The 19,778-nt window shown below is 48.2% G+C and overlaps 1 protein-coding gene across 1 annotated transcript; it reads left to right on the top strand.

The window, feature by feature from the left end:
* The first annotated feature begins 3,909 nt into the window (after positions 1-3,909).
* Positions 3,910-19,565, top strand: GSDMC (gasdermin C). Its single transcript, XM_027560844.1, has 16 exons — positions 3,910-4,033; positions 4,116-4,285; positions 6,178-6,398; positions 7,391-7,574; positions 11,208-11,376; positions 13,242-13,353; positions 14,627-14,674; positions 15,052-15,081; positions 15,175-15,222; positions 15,547-15,573; positions 15,742-15,771; positions 16,062-16,088; positions 16,933-17,072; positions 17,395-17,512; positions 18,178-18,251; positions 18,872-19,565. The coding sequence occupies exons 3-16, from the start codon at positions 6,182-6,184 to the stop codon at positions 19,109-19,111; spliced, it is 1,464 nt and encodes a 487-aa protein (XP_027416645.1). The 5' UTR covers positions 3,910-4,033; positions 4,116-4,285; positions 6,178-6,181; the 3' UTR covers positions 19,112-19,565.
* The last annotated feature ends 213 nt before the right edge of the window (positions 19,566-19,778 follow it).

Below are 19,778 nucleotides of genomic sequence, written 5' to 3'. Positions count from 1 at the left end.
ACTGGAAATCACCCAGGGTGATGGCAGAACTAGATACACACAGGTGACGGAGGAGCTTCGAGAGTAAGATAACAGGGAACAGAAGACAACCCTAGAGGACACCTCTAGAAGACAACCCTAGAACAACGATTTCCTTTCCTTTTAAAGATGGTGTAATGTGTACGTTAGACTAAATGATGTTACAATCTAATATCAGGTTTTCGGTCATGTCTGACTCTGCGATCTTAGGGATTGTAGCCCACCAGGCTCCGCTGTCCATGGGCTTCTCCAGGCAAGAATACTGGAGTGGGTTGCCATTTCCTCCTCCAGGAGATCTTCCCGACCCAGGGATCGAACCCGCGTCTCTTCCGTCTCCTGCGTTGGCAGGCAGGTGTTTCACCACTAGTACCACGTGGGAAGCCCAATGTCACGTAAGGTAGAATACAGTCGCCCTGGAAGTGCTTACTTAACGTGTAGGCGCCATGCCACTTCTGTGTAACACCGGATGGAGCTCAGTGACGTCATGCTATGCAAGACAAATCAGCCGAGAAAGGCAAATAGCGTGTCGTCTCACTTACATGTGGAAGATAAAAAAGCCAAAGTCATACAAACAGAGAGCAGAATGATGGTTACCAGGGCCTGGGGGATGGAGGGAATGGGAAGACATCAGTCAAAGGATACAAAATTCTAATTATAAGATGAATATGTCCTGGGAATCTAATGTCAACTGTCATTAACAATACTGGAGTGGACTTCCCTGGCAGTCCCGTGGTTAAGAATTTGCCTGACAATGCAAGGGACACAGGTTCGATCCTCCGTCTGGGACGATTCCACGTGTCGCGGAACAGCTAAGCCCAGGTATCACAGCTACTGAGCCTGCACTCTGGAGCCCGTGCGCTGCACCATGAGAAGCCACTGCAATGGGAACCCCGCATACCACAACCACCGAGTAGCTGCTGATCGCCGCAGCTAAAGGAAAAGCCCACGCAGCAACGAAGACCCAGCACAGCCAAAAATAAATGAGTACATAAAAATTACAAAAACAATAGTATATTATATACTTGAAGTTGTTAAGAGTGGACATCTTAAACGTTACCACAAAAAGTGGTAATTATATGAGGGATGAAAGTGTGAATTAACCTAATTGTGGTAACCATTTTGCAACATATACATGCATCAAATCATCACATTGGACACCTTAGCCATGTATATGTTATAGGTCGATATCTCAATAAAGCTAGGGAAAAAATAAAATGTGAACTCAAATAGAGGCCCCAGCTTCCTCTTCAGAAAGTCTGATTCAGTGAAAAGTGTTAGTCGCTCAGTCATGTCCAACTCTTTTGCGACCCCGTGGACTGTAGCCTGCCAGGTTCCTCTCTCCGTGGGATTTCCCAGGCAAGAATACTGGAGTGGGTTGTGATTTCCTTCTCCAGGGGAATCTTCCCCACCCACGGGTCGAACCTGGGCCTCCCGCGTTGCAGGCAGATTCTTTACCATCTGAGCCACCAAGGGAAGCCAGTGTACGGTCAGCGATTCTGAATCTGAATGATCATTCCAGGGGATTCTGATGCCAGGGGTTCCCAGGCCACACTGAGAAAAGCTTCTGCATCAGGCCTGGGGTGGAGTTGGGGGGGAAGGGGAGTGAGGGGGAAGTGGGACACTGAGGGACAGGGACGTGAAAGGACCCAGCAGGAGTAACCTGGCTTCTTCACCATCTGGCCATTCTTCTCGTCTCAGATTATGAGAGGTAGAAAACCTTTGTAGAGAAGCGAGTTTCAGGGCTGGGGGGTTCTCTGCCCAGACCGCGGGCCCTGCTGAACACTGACCTCCATTTGGGGCCAACTGGACAGCCTTTGTATCTCCTGAACCCACCCATGGATGCTCTGAAGACCCAAGGGAGGCTCAGAATTATCATCCACTGCAGGGCCAGATAGAGGGCTAGGAACGGTAGAAATCCATGAGCAGCGGGAGGGGTGAAGGTGGTCTTGGCAATTTGACCCGGAAGGCCTCACTGAGAAGGGACTTTTGAACAAAGACTTAAAGGGTTATAAGATGGGAAGTGGACCGTACAGACATTGCAGGGGGAGGTAGTCCAGGCAAAGGAATAAGCAAGTGCAAAGACTCTAAAGGAAGAAATACTTGGCGTGAAAGTGGAAGAGCAAGTGTGAGGATTCATCAGAGTGAGAACAAGTTGGTGCAGCCTACGCTTAGTCATTCGTACGACTTGGTTTGGACTTGAAGTAGGATTGGCAGCTATGGAAGGGCTTGAGCTCAAGAGTAAAATAAAGAGTAAAATAAAATTGCTGCATCTTTTGAGAAGATGCCTGTGGTTGCTGTGTTGACAACAGACACGGAAAGGGCCAAAGTAGGAAATCACGTTGGGAAAGGATTACGTGGATGCAGGCGAGAGGTGATGGTCACCAGGCCAGAGTTCAGCACAGAAACTGATATCAAGAGAGCAGATCGGAACCCGTGCATCCCAGACTGGGACTTGAGTCTGTGGTCTTTTAACTGAGATCACACGTCTGGCCTCAGGACTCAAGCTCAGGTTCCTGAGGAAGAAGCCAGTGAGAAACAGATGACAGGTAAGACGTGGATTAAGGGAGGAGCACAGGCCGCTCGCAGTGTGGGCCATCTCGTGTCAGTGGGTAGTTTTGTAGGCTAAGGAGTGGGAGAAGTAGTCCAACTGTTTGGGAGGAAAGGCTGGGGATTTCCAGGAATTGTCCACCGCCCACTGGCTGACCTTTGATGATCGGACTTGGAACTACCATGGCACCTGTGGGTGTGTCGTTTACCTTGCTGATCCCCTACAAGGAGCACGTACTGAAGCTAGCAGCAGTCTCTTCCACCTCCTTGGACCTAGTTGGTTCTCACCGGTTCATGTCATGTCCTATGGCTATGTCGTTCTTTCAAGGCTGTGCCCTGCCCCCTTCCCTCCTGTTTCAGGTCCAGGCCTACAGTGAAGGCAGAACCAACAGCCACAAAAAGAGGGGTTTGGCTAAGTGCCCACCCTGGCTTCTTAAATGTGACACTCGGAAAGAATCGGGAAAGTGCGACGTATGCATCAGAAAGGTAACTCCAAGCTGGGTTGTTTGGGCGATCCTGGCAAAGGAGTGAGGTAAGCAGAGGATGTTAAGGAAAAGTAGATGTTGAAGAGTCAAGAAGGCGAGATGGAGGGACTGTGAATCCCGGCAAACAGAGGGGAGCCGGCCTGCAAACTCAGCATAAACCACACACGCACTCATCCACAGACGTACTCTCAGTGCCCTTGTGAGGACACCCTTATTCTCCATCTTCTTTACTTCGCCAGTCTTAAAATGGGTATTGTCTGTCTTCCCCACAGTAAAGGTAAGTGTTTGGAGTCAGGCACTCTGTCTAACTGACCTCTGTACCCCTAAGACTGGAGTCCAGACAGTATGTAAGAAAATGTAGACCCAGAGACTAGAAATTGTAGCTGGCATGTAGCAGCTGTGTGCTGACTGAGTAGCTCAGGGAGGGAGGGCTTTGAGAAGCTCAGGTTGCCCTGGAAAAGAAAGGGAAGAGAGAATGTGCGAAAGAGCAGAGACCAAGAAGCGAAATGGCAGAAACATGCAAGACCTTGACCAGGAGAGGAGAAACAGAGTCAGGGGAGGAAGGAGGGCCTGAGAGGAAAGATCGCCATGAAAACCTCTGAAAAGGCTAAGCTGAAAAGATGACTAATGGAGAATTTTCAAGAAACTAACCTGTGTTGTGCAATGCCCCTACCCCACCTCGTCCCCCTCTGAAATCTTGAGTAAATCAGCATGCTTACTTTTGGCCCTTCCTCGCTGATCCAGGATTGCAGTTTACACACAGCACACTTAAGATAAAATGTGAGCCAGGTGTGTTACTACAGCCACAAAGACTAATAAACGCGTAAATCAAAGACCTGTTGAACCAGTTCTCTTTGTGCCAGGAAAAGAGCATTGCTTCCCAACATTTCTGTCCAATCTGCTCCAAGACAGCCTAATAAATATAGAACCAAGCATTGCCCGATTCTACTTCACAGACTTTTGGCTGATAAGGACTTAAGAAGGTAAGATTCCATGATCCAGAATTCAGCTCTGGCCCTGGTCTCCTGGAAGAGAAGAGGGCCCATCGTATGCTTGTCTTTCTAGGATTTTGCATTGGAAATTGAGTCAGAGACTTACTGGTGGAGAGAAAATAGTGAGTAGAGTCACGTGTATCTACTCTCTGAAGTTTGTCAAACTCTGCTTGACATCAGGAGGTCTGAAGGGACCCTACTCAACTGGAATATTTTCTACAAGGCAAAACAATACACAGTCTGGTAAGTTCTAACTGGAGACTCGGGATGAACAAGAAGAGAAGATATTATATTCTGGCCAGAGACAGAAATGTTCAGGGTAGATTTCTGAAATGAACAGAGGTGCATTTGTTCGGGTTTTTCAGATGGTAAGGAATCCGCCTGCAGTGCGGGAGACCTGGGTTCGAGCTCTGGGTCGGGAAGACCCCCTGGGGGAGGGTATGGCAACTCCCCTCCAGTATTCTTGCCTGGAGAATCCCATGGACAGAGGAGCCTGGCGGGTTACAGTCCATGGGGTCACAAAGAGTCGGACACGACTGAGTGACTCAGCACAGCACAATGTGACCCCTAGAGAAGGTACTGCTTCCTCTAAAGTTCTCATTAGTAAAGGAGAACTCCTGATAACAATCTCCAAGCATGTAAGGCTCAGGGATATATCTCTGATACATCTTTATCCAGGCCCAGGCTGAGAGAATCCTTTTCGTTCTTATGTTTCTCTGTTGTCCATTGAGCCCTTCCAGGGCCCACACTAGACAAAACGGAAAGTCACATCAGGGATTTTATTTGAATTGTTGAAAATTCTGTCTTTATTCAACACTCAATGAGTGTTCAAAAGTGAATTCTATATAAGTGGAAAATCTTGTTCCTATTTCCCCGAGAGAGAGCACTGAATTGCTCTCATTTGATGTGGTCTGAAACATGCACTTCACATTTTTGCCTACCCAACTATTAACTGTTTATTCATGTCTGCATCATTACTGGGCTTCCCTAGTGGCTGAACAGTTAAGAATCTGCCTGGCAATGCAGGAGACTCGGGTTCTGCCTCTGGGTCAGGAAGATCCCCTGGAGGAGGGCAAGGCAACCCACTCCAGTATTCTTGCCTGGAGAATCCCATGGACAGAGGAGCCTGGTGGGCTACATACAATCCATGGGGTCACAAAGAGTCAGACACAACTGAGCATGCACACACACATCCTTACTACACTGCTAGTAAGTGGTAAGTAAGTACTATACCAGGAAGTGGTAAATGGTTTCAGTTACCACTTACACACAGATAATTCAAACATTTGGATCTCCAGGGCAGTTCTTGGCTCTGAGCTCCAATCTACACTATTGCCTGGGATTTACTTCCTTTTTGTGCTTTTTTATTAATCTGTCTAATCCTTTGTTCAGATCTATTGAGGTATAAATGACAAAAATTCTATATATTTAAGGTTTATAACTTGATATTTTGATATACGTATATACAATGTAAAATGGTCACCATAATAAAGCTAATAAACATATCCACCACCTCACATGGGCTTCCTTGGTGACTCACAATAAAGAATCTGCCTGCGACGCAGGAGACCCAGATTCGTGCCTGGATTGGGAAGATCCCCTGGAGAAGGGAATGGCAACCCACTCCAGTACTCTTGCCTGGAGAATTCCATGGACAGAGGAGCCTGGTGGGCTACAAGCCATGGGGTCGCAAAGAGTCAGACACGACTGAGCACCTAATACTTTCTACTTTGACCACCTCACATACTCCCTCTTGTGCGTGTGTGATGAGAACACTTAAGATACGAGCTCAGCATATTTCAAGTATACAATACAATAGTGTTAACTATATAGTCACCATTCTGTACATTAGATCTCCATGTTTTTTCCATCCAGTATAACTGAAACTATGAACACTTTGACCAATATCACTCCATTTCCCCGCACAACGCCTGGGCACCATCATACTCTCTGCTTCTTCCACGAGTTTAGCTATTTAAAATTCACATACAAGTAAGATTTTGTAGTAGTTGCCCTTCTGTGTCTGGTTTAAGACCTAAATTCATCTCCTATCATGTCCGTTCAAACATCAAGGATCTATCAGAGGTTGCCCCTTTTCTCCCAAATGAACTGTGTGCTCCTCTCTGTGCTCCTAGCATCATGCCCTCCCTGTTTGAGCATACTAGCAAGAATTTGGTCAAAGAACTTGGCGACAAAGACTTCAGGCCCCTCCAAAACCCGCTGAGTGCCCACAAATTCTGTCAGCTGAAGCTACTGCGGAAGAAGAGGAGGACCCTCTCTCAGTTCTGGGAACAACCTGATGTTCCAGTTGACCACACCCTCACCGACATCCTGGAGCCAAGCCCTTCAGTCCCAGGTAATGTCAACCAGGGGTGAGGGAGGTGAGGAGTGAGACATAAGGGTGCTCACAGTCGAGCACCCAAGAAACCCCTAAGACACCTGCACAGGTAGATACCAAAGCAGCCTGCCTCAAGGCACAGGGCAAGGAGCCACGCTTCTTTGAGAATCTAATTATCTGGACCCAGGCACGTTTTTTAGCACACTGAATCCTTACAGCAGCCTCTCAAGTTGGGATTAATAGCTCCATTTGCATAAGAATAAATTGAAACTTACTTCCCCGGTAAAACCGGCTCCCCGCAATAGGGGAGACCGGGTTTCGATCCCTGGGTGGGAAAGATCCCCTGGAGAAGGCAATGGCACCCCACTCCACTACTCTTGCCATGGAAAATCCCATGGACGGAGGAACCAGGTAGGCTACAGTCCATGGGGTTGCAAAGAGTCAGACGTGACTGAGCGACTTCCCTTTCACTTTCAAATTGAAACTTACAAAATGCCTTGTGGGAACTGGTAGAACTGGAATCCAAATCAGGTCTGCCTGGCTCTAAACCCCAAACATTTTCTGCTCGGTGTGCTGCCCCATGGGGCTGACGCAGTGCCTGGAGAGAGGATGCTCGGGCTCTCCTGGACCTGCGTGCAAGTGACTTCATCCCTTCTTGGAATCAGGACATCGTCCCTTGCTGTCCAGCCCCTGGGGAGATGGATTGCGTGTCCTCAGCAGTAATTTACGTTTAAAACTTTAACTGAGATTTACATGAGTAAGAGGGATGGCGTAGGGACTTCCCTGGTGGTCCAGTGGTTAAGACTCTGCACTTCCACTGCAGAGAACTCGAGTTCAATCCCTGATGGGGAGTGGCTAAGTAAATAAAAATTCACACTATATATATATATATATTTTTTTTTTTTTAAAGAGGATTAGGATAAAAAGAGGACTTAGTTATTCTATTTCCTACACCAGCTGTTCCAGAGTGAATTCTTGGCTAAAACTAAGGTCATTTTTTCTATCCCCAGAGCCTGTACTGTCAAAAAAATTCATCTTCATTGACAAAACGGTCTGGAAGGGGGCAGCTGAGGTGGATGTGACTGCTGGGCTAGAAGTGAGTGTGTCAGGGACGGCTACCCAGTCCTGTGAATGCTCCCTGGAGGTTCAGTCTGTTACCATCTCACCATGGGACTGGGAAGACCTCCAGAAGAGGTGAGGCCAGGGGAGAGGAAAAACGGGTCAGGGAGCCCCAAGGGCTCTCCTCGTGGGCAAGGAGGCATCTAGCAGAGCTTGTTGCTGAGGTTTAGAATGAAGAAAATGACCTCCCATATCATGCTGCTCTTCTTAGATATTCATGCATTCATTCATTCATGCAACTAATAGTCATTATCTTATACACACTTATTAAAACAGTAGTTACCCATTACTGTGCTATTATTATGTGCTGGGCATTGAATAATAACACGATATAAATATCTCTGCCCTATCTTGAGAAACCTGTATGCAGGTCAGGAAGCAACAGTTAGAACTGGACATGGAACAACAGACTGGTTCCAAATAGGAAAAGGAGTACATCAAGCCTGTATATTGTCACCCTGCTTATTAAACTTATATGCAGAGTACATCATGAGAAACGCTGGACTGGAAGAAACACAAACTGGAATCAAGATTGCTGGGAGAAATGTCAATAACCTCAGATATGCAGATGACACCACCCTTATGGCAGAAAGTGAAGAGGAACTAAAAAGCCTCTTGATGAAAGTGAAAGACGAGAGTGAAAAAGTTGGCTTAAAGCTCAACACTCAGAAAACTAAGATCATGGCATCTGGTCCCATCACTTCATGGGAAATAGATGGGGAAACAGCAGAAACTATGTCAGACTTTATTTTTTGGGGCTCCAAAATCACTGCAGATGGTGACTGCAGCCATGAAATCAAAAGACACTTAGTCCTTGGAAGAAAAGTTATGACCAATCTAGACAGCATATTAAAAAGCAGAGACATTACTTTGCCAACAAAGGTCAGTCTAGTCAAGGCTATGGTTTTTCCAGTGGTCATGTATGGATGTGAGAGTTGGACTATAAAGAAAACTGAGCACTGAAGAATTGATGCTTAGAAGGCTCTTGAGAGTCCCTTGGACTGCAAGAAGATCCAACCAGTCCATCCTAGAGGAAATCAGTCCTGGGTGTTCATAGGAAGGACTGATGTTAAAGCTGAAACTCCAATATTTTGGCCACCTGATGCAAAGAGTTGACTCTTTGGAAAAGACCCTGATGTTGGGAAAGATTGAAGGCAGGAGGAGAAAGGGATGACAGAGGATGAGATGGTTAGATGGCATCACCGACTCAATGGACATGAGTTTGAATGAACTCCGGGAGTTGGTGATGGACTCCATGGTGCGGTTCATGGGGTCACAAAGAGTCGGACACGACTGAGAGACTGAACTGAACTGAAAGCCACTTTTAATTAGTGTAGACAGGCAAAGGACAGGGAGTGAGGAAATAATCAATAAAAAATAAATTAATAAAATATTTATTTAAATGAGACAAAGACTCTGAGACTGTTTAATTAAACTCTGCAAGTGTCCGGTGATTTAATTTACCTCCATGCATATAGGCAAAGATGGATAGCCAATGAATCTCTAAGAACTTAACAAAAAACTTAAGTCTTTACACCTTTTAAAAACTGAGATGCCAGTTTAAATAGATTTTTATGAAGGCAACAAAGGTGGGAGCCCATGTTAAGGAAGCAACTAGAAACTCAACAGAAGTCACTTTGACAGGGCATTGCCCAATATCTGTCTTCCTTGTGTCTTGCCAGCCCTAACTGGAAATAGCATCTGCAAAGACTGTCTTGCAGGAAAATATCTGGGTTTCTGGAGCTAAGAAAATAAAAACCATTTTTCTCCTTGATGAATAAAGAGAAAATTCCTAGAGTAAATTGTATCAGCTAGTTTCAGGTAAGATAAGTAAGTCTGAGATCAAAGCTTTAAATATAAGAAGGCAGTTAGGTTTTTAATAAATGGGATGTGGAGGCTGCAACGCGTTTCAGCTACAAAGGTAATCACAGTTTGTGATGGGGGCTCTGAAGGTAAGACCGGAAGAAGTAACAGAGAATGCCTGGAGGGAGGGTGGTCTGTTTAGGCCTTGGAGGGGCTGAGTTCAGACCTAAAGAATAAAAGAAGCAAGCAAGAGCGGGATGAAAGGGATCCAGAAGAGGGGTTAAAGGCAATGAGGCAGGGCAGAGGTGGGTATTGTCAAGATGTTGGAGGGGGGAGGCTGCAGCTTAGCCAACCAAGATGAAGGTGAAAGAAAATGAGGCTCAGGAAGTAAGTAGATATCAGATAACACAGCCCTTAGACACCAGATAAGCAGCTTGAGAGCAGAGTGAAAAAGCTGACTTGAAACTCAACATTAAAAAAAAAAAAAAAACTAAGATCATGACATCCGATCCTATCACTTCATGGCAAAAAGAAGGGGGGAAAATGGAAACAGAGACAGATTTTATTTTCCTGGGCTCCAAAATCACTGAGGACAGTGACTGCAGCCATGAAATTAAAAGATGACTGCTTCTTAGAAGGAAAGCAACGACAAACCTAGACAGTATATTCAAAAGCAGAGACGTCACTGCTGAAAAAGTTTATCTAGTCAAAGCTTTGGTTTTCCAGTAGTCACATATGGATGTAAGAGTTGGACCATAAAGAAGGCTGACTGCCGAAGAATTGATGCTTTTGAATTGTCATGCTAGAGAAGACTCTTGCAAGTCTCTTTGACTACAAGGAGATCAAACCAGTCAATCCTAAAGGAAATCAACCGTGAATATTCATCAGAAGGACTCTTGCTGAAGCTGCAATATTTTGACCACCTGATGCCAAGAGCCAGCTCATTGGAAAAGACCCTGATGCTGGGAAAGATTGAAGGCAGAAGGAAAAGGGGGCGGCAGAGGATGAGATGGTTAGAGAGCATCACCGACTCAATGGACAAGAATTTGAACAGACTCCGGGAGACAGCGGAGTATAGAAGAGCCTGGCAAGCTGTAGATCATGGGATCTCAAAGAGTCAGACATGACTTAGCAACTGAAAAATAAGTGGCTTGAACTGCACTCCAAGGGCCATGGGAAAGCTCAGCCCTGGATCCTCAGTGACCCCCTCCACCGAAAAGCAATCTAAGAGTTTCTCAGTCTTCGACATGGCTGGTATCCAGGGCACCAACCCTAGCAGGGGCCTTGAGTGGAATCAGAGATGAGTCTCAGAAATGAAATGGAGATGAAATTTGTCTTCAGGACTTCACACCACTCACATCTCCCACCCAAACTTACATCTTCAAGCCAGGCCTACCCACCTGCCAAGGATGTTCAATCCATAAACACCCACCCATACTAGTCAAGAAAAAAAATCATCTAAAATCCTCCCAGCATCATCATACTTTATCTGTGTGCTCCACATCGCACCCTGACTATGTCTCTGGACAAGGATGGGTGTGGAGGTCCCTAGGTTTGACAACAGGATCTCCTAAGGACTGTTCTCCACCGTCTAGACTTGTCTACTTCTGGATCTTCTGGTCAGAGGCCCTACAGCTGGAGATCTATAAACTGCCCTCTAAAAGAAATAACAATTTTGGAAAGCCTTAAGAAGATGGCTTGCATACTCTCACACCCATCCCTCCATAAGAGAAGGGGGCCTCTCCATCATGCATACCATCTACATCCTTCTTAGCCTATAAGCCAGTACCTTCCCACCGTTAGGGCTCCACACAGGCTCTGCAGCCTTCAGGTCCTAAGGAGAGGAGAGACCTGAGAAGCCATCTCTTTTGCACTCTGACCCTCCTCCTCCTTTATGTCCCCTAGGAAAGTGTTGGATCAAGAGCCGTCATTTCTGCAGGAGTGCCGGACCAGAGGGGACAACCTGTATGTGGTGACAGAGGCTGTGAAACTGATCAACGAAACCGTCCTTCAGGACAGCAGCAGTGTGAATGCCACGGGCACATTCTCTATCCCTTGGAGTTTTTATGCCAAGGTACCGTGTTGTCCTGAAGTGGGGTCGGGCCCCAAGAGCACAGCCAGCCCAGCGTCCCTTCCCAGGGTCTCTGGGCCCTCTTAGGACCTGCTTTCAGGGGGTGGGGTGAGTGGGGTCATTACTCCCCACTTCTCATGTGCTGAGGAAGCCTGACTCCTGACCTGAGAGTCCATCTAACATCCTCCCTTTAGTATTTCAGTACATGGGATTATTCCATAGTGGTAAAATGGGCAATAGATTTAATTATTTGAGATTATATTTTGTTTTGGGCAAATGATAGACCCTTGAAATTACTAAAGTGTAGTCACTGTACTATATTCTTGTGTGGTTTGCTAGAGAAAACAAGGAATTATTGTCTAGTCGCCAACTCATGTCCGGCTCTGAGACCTATGGACTGTAGCCCGCCAGGCTCCTCTGTCCATAAGATTTCTCAGGCAAGAATACTGGAGTGGGTCACCATTTCCTTCTCCAAGGGATCTTCCCAATCCAGTCAGGGATCAAATCTGTGTTTCTTGCATTGCAGGCGGGTTCTTTATCACTGAGCCACCTGAGAAGCCCAAGGAATCATTAACACAAAACAAAACTTTGTCAGTTAAAACACCCTAAATACTGTGATACCTGAAGCAGAAAGTTTATAGATTCAAATACATTCAAGCACATATGATGTACACAACTCACTCACGATGGCCAATTATAATCTTTTAAATTGATTTAGACAAAGTAATATATCAAATATGTATGCAATATCAGCTAGGATTCGCGGAGATAAAGAAATTGCATGTGTGTTATAACATGTTTTCTATGCAACATACTGTGTGTAAGTTGTCCTCATGTAAGAGATTTAGGAACTAAAAAGGGAAAAAAAAAATAACCTGAAATATGAACTAACTTTCCCCAAATCGGTTAATTTGTCCTGGGGGAGGCCAGATCCCACCTGCATCATTTGATTCCAAAGAATCCTGAAATAAATAAAACATGGCTCCAATCTGAAGGACATTTTGATGCTCAGCTTTGGGTCTCCATCTGCTTGGGCTGGGCACCTGGACTCTGCGAGAACAGGAGAAAACCCAGCATCCTTTCACATAGAACGACTCTCACAGGGCCCAGCAAGCTTCTAAATATCAGCTCCTGGGCTGAGATGCTGTTAAAACAGCTTGCTTCTCACCCTGGTTCACGGACGCATCCGTGTGGCCTGGTACCACCTGTGTTTCGATACGTCAGAGCCCCCCGTGGCATCGGTCTACACTGGACTCTCTCAGGAACTCGAGGGTAGGAGGCATCCTGGGGGATCAAAGCACAGAGCTGATTCTGGACAGCCAGTGACTCATGAGGCTGCCTGAGGACATTGTGTGTGTTTCTGAGGAACAGCTCCCTGATCCAAAATAATTAAAATAATAGCATCTACAAAGAACTTATGATGATACATTTTTTTACTGGCGTGTAATTGCTTTACATTGTTGTGTTAGTTTCTGCTGTACAGTGAACTGGATTGGCCATGTACACATATATCCCCTCCCTCACAAGCCTCCCTCCCAGCCCCCCACCATCCCACTCATCCAGGTCATATGAGGATATATGTTCATCGTCGTTCAGGTCTCCTAGAATACGGGAATAACTCCACGTAACGGTTAGTTTTATGTGTTAGCTTGACTGGTCCACAGGGCGCCCAAATACATGCAATAAAAGCATGACATTGAGAGACGTGAAGGTAAATACTTGACCAAAGAAGATTTAAAAAAAAAATGGGTAACTGGAAATCAGGACCAGGATGGGGAGTGGGAGGGTAGGAGGCTGCTGGGTCCTCGGCTCGTGAGCTTCTAGAAGCTCATGCACACATGACCATATTGCCTGGCTTCTCTCCCCAGAGCACAGCAGAGGGATCGGGTCTCAAAGTAAGGAAGAGGACAATGACTGTGCCCCAGGGCACCGTGATGGCCTATAAGAAGAAGCAGCTGGTGTTCCGGGAGGATGGCCGAGGTGAGCAGGGACTGAAAGGGGTGGGGGCAGTGGGAGACCACCCAGAGGCCACCCTGGCTTCCCTCCCTGCCGGGGGAGGGGAGGAGCACAACTTCTCAGCCTCCCACAGCCACCTCCAAGCCCGCAAGACCGAACTATGACCACACGGATATTCAGAGGCAGTGTCCCACGCAGAGATGGACACAGCGGGGGCCCAACGCAGGGTGTCCTTAGCACCAGGCAAAGAGTAGCCCTGATCCCTACCCTGCATTCAAGGCCCTGCCGCTCTTGGCAGCTCACCTGGGGGAGCCTCAGAGCCCCGTAAGCCCAGGCAAAGCTCATAACACAGTGACTCGTCATAAACAGAACTGCAGATGTAAGGCCATTTCCTCCTCCAGGGGATCTTCCCAACGCAGGGATTGAACCCGGGTCTCCCACACTGCAGGCGGATTCTCTACCATCTGAGCAACCAGGGAAGCCCCAACAAAGGAACACAGGAATTCATCTATTAATACGTCTTTCCCTCACTAGCCTCAAAATGCACAGCCCCCAATACACACACCCTCGCTTTGGGTTCTGACTCGACATCTGTGAACCAGTGTCATCAAACAGCAACCACACACCCAGGAGGAACAGTGAGCACTGCGAACACAGCTCAGTGTGCTTGGCGTCCCCTCTCTCCCCTCCCAAATGCTGAGACCCAGCTAGAGGCCGTCCTGACACAGCTGAGGTCCAAGGAGAGAGGGCGCCCTCAACACACACACAGACACACACGTATAGCACCCCGACTGTAACATCTCATCAAGGCCAGGTCCTGGCATCAGTCACCGCCTGTCGATAGCAGTAGAAAAGAACTGAGCTCTCCAGTCTCATGGGGTCAGAGGACCTCAGCTTCCAGAAAAAGGGCCAGTCCTACTGAGAGTAGAGACAAAGATGGGATTCACGGCTAATTTAGAAAGAGACCAGAGACTGTGCAGAGGGCATCAGGAGATGGTAGTGTTATTAACGAGCATGGGGAATGACAAAGTGTTATTTATTTAGGAGGGGATGAGAAGAAGCCTCATTTTCAAAAATATGTTTTCTAAGTGTTAGCCCGTGGGAACCGAAGTCAGCGGGACTCAGGAGAGTGTTACAGCCCTGCCTGCAAGTCGTGCCCTGACCACGAGGGGGCGTGCAGGGCCTCTCTGCACCATTCAGGCCGGAGGGCAAAGGGAGAGGTCTACGGGTGCAGCCGTGTGAAAGGACCCAGCAGGAATAACCTGGGCTCTCCTGACCTGGCTTCTTTCCCTTGCAGCCATTCTTCTCATCTCAGATGACGACAAGCAGAAAACCTTCCCAGAAAGTGAGTTCCTGATTTGGGCGGGGTCTCTGTCTAGACCTGGGGCTGGATGCTGCAGAAGCCCTGCAAGGCACTCAGTCCCACAGGAAAGACCCCTCCAGCCAGGTCCTCCACCACCTCCTCGTTTCTTCCCCTGCCACAGGCCCCTTGGCCCCAGAGACAGCCACCTCTCTCTTCTGAATCCTGAAGCAGAGTCCTGGGGAGGGGGAAGTTGGTGGGGGGCGGTACTTGCCAAGGTTTCCTGTCTCCAGGCATTGTGTCAGCTGAGAGGTGAGAAATAAGGGGGGGCAGGGAGGAGTTAGAGAGGCTGGGAGGAGGAGGGAGAAGGGACGGGAAGGGAGAAAAGGCACCTGAGTGAGCACATCTGTTTCTTCTTCCAGTTAAACTGCAGGGGCTGCCGCTGTCACCAGGTGAGCGAGTCATTTTAGAGCCGGGAAAGTGGGATCAGACCCCTCCACCAGGAATAACCTGGGCTCTCCTGACCTGCCTTCTTCCCCATCCAGAAATTCTTTCCATCTCAGATGACAACAAGCGGAAAGCCTTTTTCGTAGGTGAGTTCCTCAGCAGGGCAGGTTCTCTGCCAAGCCCCCAGGCCCTGCTGAGCCCTGACCCTCTCTGGATGCTAATAAGAGCAGTGCAAGGTGTTTAGCCCAGGTGTTAATCTGCAAGGCAGACCCAGAGGGAAACTACCCTCCTTCCTCCGTAGCCTGCTATCTTTTCTGTCTTTCACAAGCCATAGACCTTTGCAGCCACAGAGAAAGCCACTTTTCTCCTTTGAATGGGGTAATGGGGCGGGGGGGGGCGTGTTTGTGTGTGTGTCTTGGGGGAGGGGAGGTTAACTCTTGGAGAATGCGCCCTTTTGCTTATCTTTCCAGGCAAAGTGCAGAGGCAATCAGCGATGGGTGAGTGGATGACCTTACAGCCTACCCGTGGCGCTGGCTCTGGTGCCCTGGGCAAGGGGAAGGGGTGGACAGAAAGCAGGGGGTTCAGGGAAGTAAGGGCAGAAGTTCAGGGAAACCGAGTGTCCTCACAGACTAACTCTTGGATGGGAAATTAAATTTCCCTTCTAGGCACCAAAAGACGTCCCATCCTCCCAATTGGTGAGTGTGTGTTTGCTGGGATTGGGGTGGGGTCCTAATGGCACATACACGTCTGGAGAGCAGAGCAGATGGCCCCTGCCTTTGCTGCCACTGCCCCGGGGCCTGGCCCTAGTTTCTGTGGAATGGGAAGGGTCTGGGAAGGCCAAGGAGGTGGAGGGATGGGCTGGAATGGGGGGAGGAAGAGGTTAAACAAAAGGGAGGAGGTGTTTGGAGGGCAGGACCCTCCAAAACATCTCAAGAGTAAACCTGGGGGATGAGAAAGGGAGATGATCCCTTGTGACTCTTTCCAGGAAGAATACAGGAACCCATTTCCCGAGGTCAGTATTTATGAAGAAACCTGGGGCTTCCTGGGTGGAAAACTGCAAAGCTAAGTGCCCAAAAGGTGATGTGCACGCAACTTACAAATCTGAGCTCTACTTCCCGCTGATGCTTTGTACAGCCCCACTCATTCATTCATTCACTCACGGATGCATGCATGCACACAACAAACCCTTGCTGAAAACTATTCGAGCAACAGGCATTATTCTGAGCAGTGGGAATACAGCCAGAAATTCCTGCCTCACTGGACTGCTTCCTCTTAGCAGACCATCTGGAGGCCACCTGAAGTCTCCTAGGAGAAGCAGACAACCCCCAACACCATGCCTTGATTGTGTCTGTGGTCACAGATGATACAGGCAGTTACACGATGAGATCGATAATCTATGCGTGCCAGGTGCTACCCCCCCGCCAAGCATTTTACTTAGTAAACTCATGTAATCCGCAAAACATCCCACTCAACACATGTGGGAACTGGGCCCAGAGCACCTGGGATTCTCACCTCTAGAGCCCATCACGAGAATCCATGTTGTTCTAGACATGACCCAGAACTGAGTGCTTGGTCATTTTCTTCCACTTTCTGTGACCTCTTTCCAGAATCTCCTTCTCTCCTTCCAGCCTTCTACTCCCCCCACCCCTTCCCCCACTGGCCCCTTCTCAGCACTAGGACTGCCCACCTTTCTAGACTATTATGACAGCTCCATCCTCAGAGTTCAAACATGCTGTCCACAGAAATGCTTTTGGTTGGCAGATAAATGGGATGGAGGTGCCCAGCTTATCATACCACAAACCTTCTAATCAAAGAATTGCTCCCCACTTTCTGGTTGATGTTGATGCTGAGGACAGATTTCAAGTCCCTACAAAACGAGGTTTCTAGGGAAATGGAGGCAGTGGCTGAGCTCCCCAGGGACATTCGAGATGCTCTTTTCCATACCATCCTGGCCAAGCTCAAGGACCAAGGGGCTCTGCAGGACCTCACAGACATGGTGAGAAGGGGGTCCCATTCTCCCTAAGGCCAATCAGAGTTGTGAAGGGGCAAGTTTAGGAGGTCGACGACTGAGCTACCTGGGGAAGGAGGGCTGAGGAGGGGACCCCAGACACTGACCCAGCACAGTGACCAGGTCCAGGGCTTGCAGCCCACGTGCTGCAGCTGCTTGGAACCTCCTGGGGGAGGTGAAGAGCCCTTCCCCTCCTACCTGAGTTCATCACTTGTAAACTCAAAAGATACTGGCAGAATCGTACCACAATATCTATTGCTATTACTATTATTGTTGTTGTTGTCTTTCTGCTAATACGGGTCTCCTCTAGCTGGATGGGAACCTTTGGGATCATACAGGCAGCTTCCTAAGTGAGATGCGGGAAGACTCAAGAAATGTGTGGCTTGAGTCAAGACCCTACGTCATTTACCTCCTTGAAGCCTTACTGGGTAAGAGTGACTTGAGGGAAATGTGGGAACATCACAAATTTGGCCTCTAGACCCGAAAGGAAGGGGTTAGATGCCATCTGCCACCTCTCTAATGGGGGCTTCCCAGGTGGTGCTCGTGGTAAAGAGCCTGCCTGCCAACGCAAGAGACATAAGAGACGTAGGTGGGGAAGATCCCCTGGAGGAAGACATGGCAACCCACTCCAGGATTCTTGTCTGAAGAATCTCATGGACAGAGGACCCTAGAGGGCTATTGTCCATAGGGTCACAAAGAGTTGGATACGACTGAAGTGACTTAGCACGCATGCACACCCCTGTCTAAAATCTTTCTAACGACCTTCATCTCACATCATACCTCTCTGCAAGGTCAGAAGGGCTCAGTGAGATAAATTCACCACAGGATATAGAACCAGCCCAGGACCTAGAAAGACCGGCCCAAGTCCATCCAATGTATCAGTGGGTGTGGATGATTCCAGGCTCCAGTCTGGACCGTGTTACGGAGCATCCTGGAGACCATCCCAAGAGCAGGAGGGAACTTGACCTTCACGCCTAACGGGTTTTATTTCTCTGCCTCAGGGTTCCCCTCTCTTGGGGTTCCCTAGTTCACAGTGGGGAAAAAAGCACTGACTCCTCATACTGTCTCTCCCCAAATGTCCCCTTGTCCCCAGTGCTGAGTGACATCCAACATGAGCTGCTGGCCTGGTCCATGGAGAAGAGGATCCTGCCCCAGCAACGGGAGCTGGTAAGAAATCAACCCCCAGGGGATAGTGTCCTGGGATGAGGGCGAGGGAACCGGGATAAGAATGATCCTGAGGAAAGAGAGGTGACGTCAGGTCCTGCTGGCACTGGGGACAGAGCTGTGTGGCCACTGGGAACTCCCTGGCTGCCTCTCCCTCCACCTCAGGAGGGTCTCCATCTCCATGGCAACCCCAGCAGAGGGTTCCCACTGTTCTAAAAGAGCCACACAGGAATGCATGTTTGGGGGCTCATCCTTTTCTCATACGGTTACCATTTGCAAATTGTCTTCCTCCACATATATGTATATGTCAGTACATATGTGTACAGATGTATGCACATACATGCACACATTGCACAGATACACATGTAATTGCAGATAACACCATTTAGCAAGGTCGATGTTAGTATCACCATTTGGCACCTGAAGAACCAAAGCTCAACAATTTTCAGAAACATATCCAAGCTCACCCTGACCACGGGTCAGAATAGGATGAGAGTTCTGGGCCCCTTGACTCCATCGCTCTCCTTCTCCCATGACCCCGAGAGGCCCTGGCTCTCAGGATAGAAGGTCTTGATTCCCGACTTCAAAGGCTGGCCTGCAACAACTGACCCTGTTTCCTCCAGGTGGAGAGCATCCTGGAGCCCAACTTCCGGTACCCCTGGAACATTCCCTTCACCCTGGATCCCAAGCTCCTCGCCTCGCTGCAGGATGAGGGGTTGGCTGTCACCTTTGGCCTGCTGCAGGAGTGCGGCCTGAGGGTGGCACCCGACAACCCCAAGGGGACTTGGGACCTGGAGGCCAAGAAGCCCCTGTCTGCCCTGTACGGGTCCCTCTCTGTGCTGCAGCAACTGGCCGAGGCCTGAGCCCTCCCCAGGGTCCCTGAGTCCAGAGAGGCCTGGCCGCACCCTGGTCTAGCTGTGAGCATCCTCTGTGCTCAGGGAACACGAAACCCCGCCTTCTGCCACTCCAGTTTGGGTGAACAGAGATCGATAAAGACCGGAGGGAACATTCTAGGGTGATGGAAATACTCTGTAACTCTGTATCTTGCTAAAGGTTTATGCGTTTGTCCAAACTTAACAAATAGTATCTAAAGATCTGAGCATTTCATTGCATGTTAACTTTACTTCAAAGCAATGTACGCAAAGATTGAATTCTCATGAATAAGCATTCTGAATTGCATTGGGTAAAGTGTACTGACATCTGTAACTTACTTGGAAATATATTAGAAAATAAGGTGAATTGATGGATGGATAGAGAAGCATGTGATCAAGGCAATGTGGTAAAATATTTAAAACAAGAGTTCTTTTTCATTCTGAAGTGTTCTTGTGTGTCTGGAACTGTTTCAAACTTATAACTACCCCCCCGCCCCCACCTGGCAACACACACAATTATGCCTGTGCGTCTGTCAGTCAGCCTGGGAGTTTTCAGACAGTGCCTTCTGAGCTGTGGGTTCAGTTCTTCCTTCATTTAAGGAAGATTCACTCATATCAGTAAACACATTATACATTCTCTATTTCTGAATTCTCTATT

This window comes from Bos indicus x Bos taurus, chromosome 14, assembly GCF_003369695.1.
Source record: "Bos indicus x Bos taurus breed Angus x Brahman F1 hybrid chromosome 14, Bos_hybrid_MaternalHap_v2.0, whole genome shotgun sequence".
Taxonomy (NCBI): domain Eukaryota; kingdom Metazoa; phylum Chordata; class Mammalia; order Artiodactyla; family Bovidae; genus Bos; species Bos indicus x Bos taurus.
The sequence above is the reverse complement of the archived record's forward strand: the minus strand, read 5'-3'. Positions and strand labels throughout refer to the sequence as shown.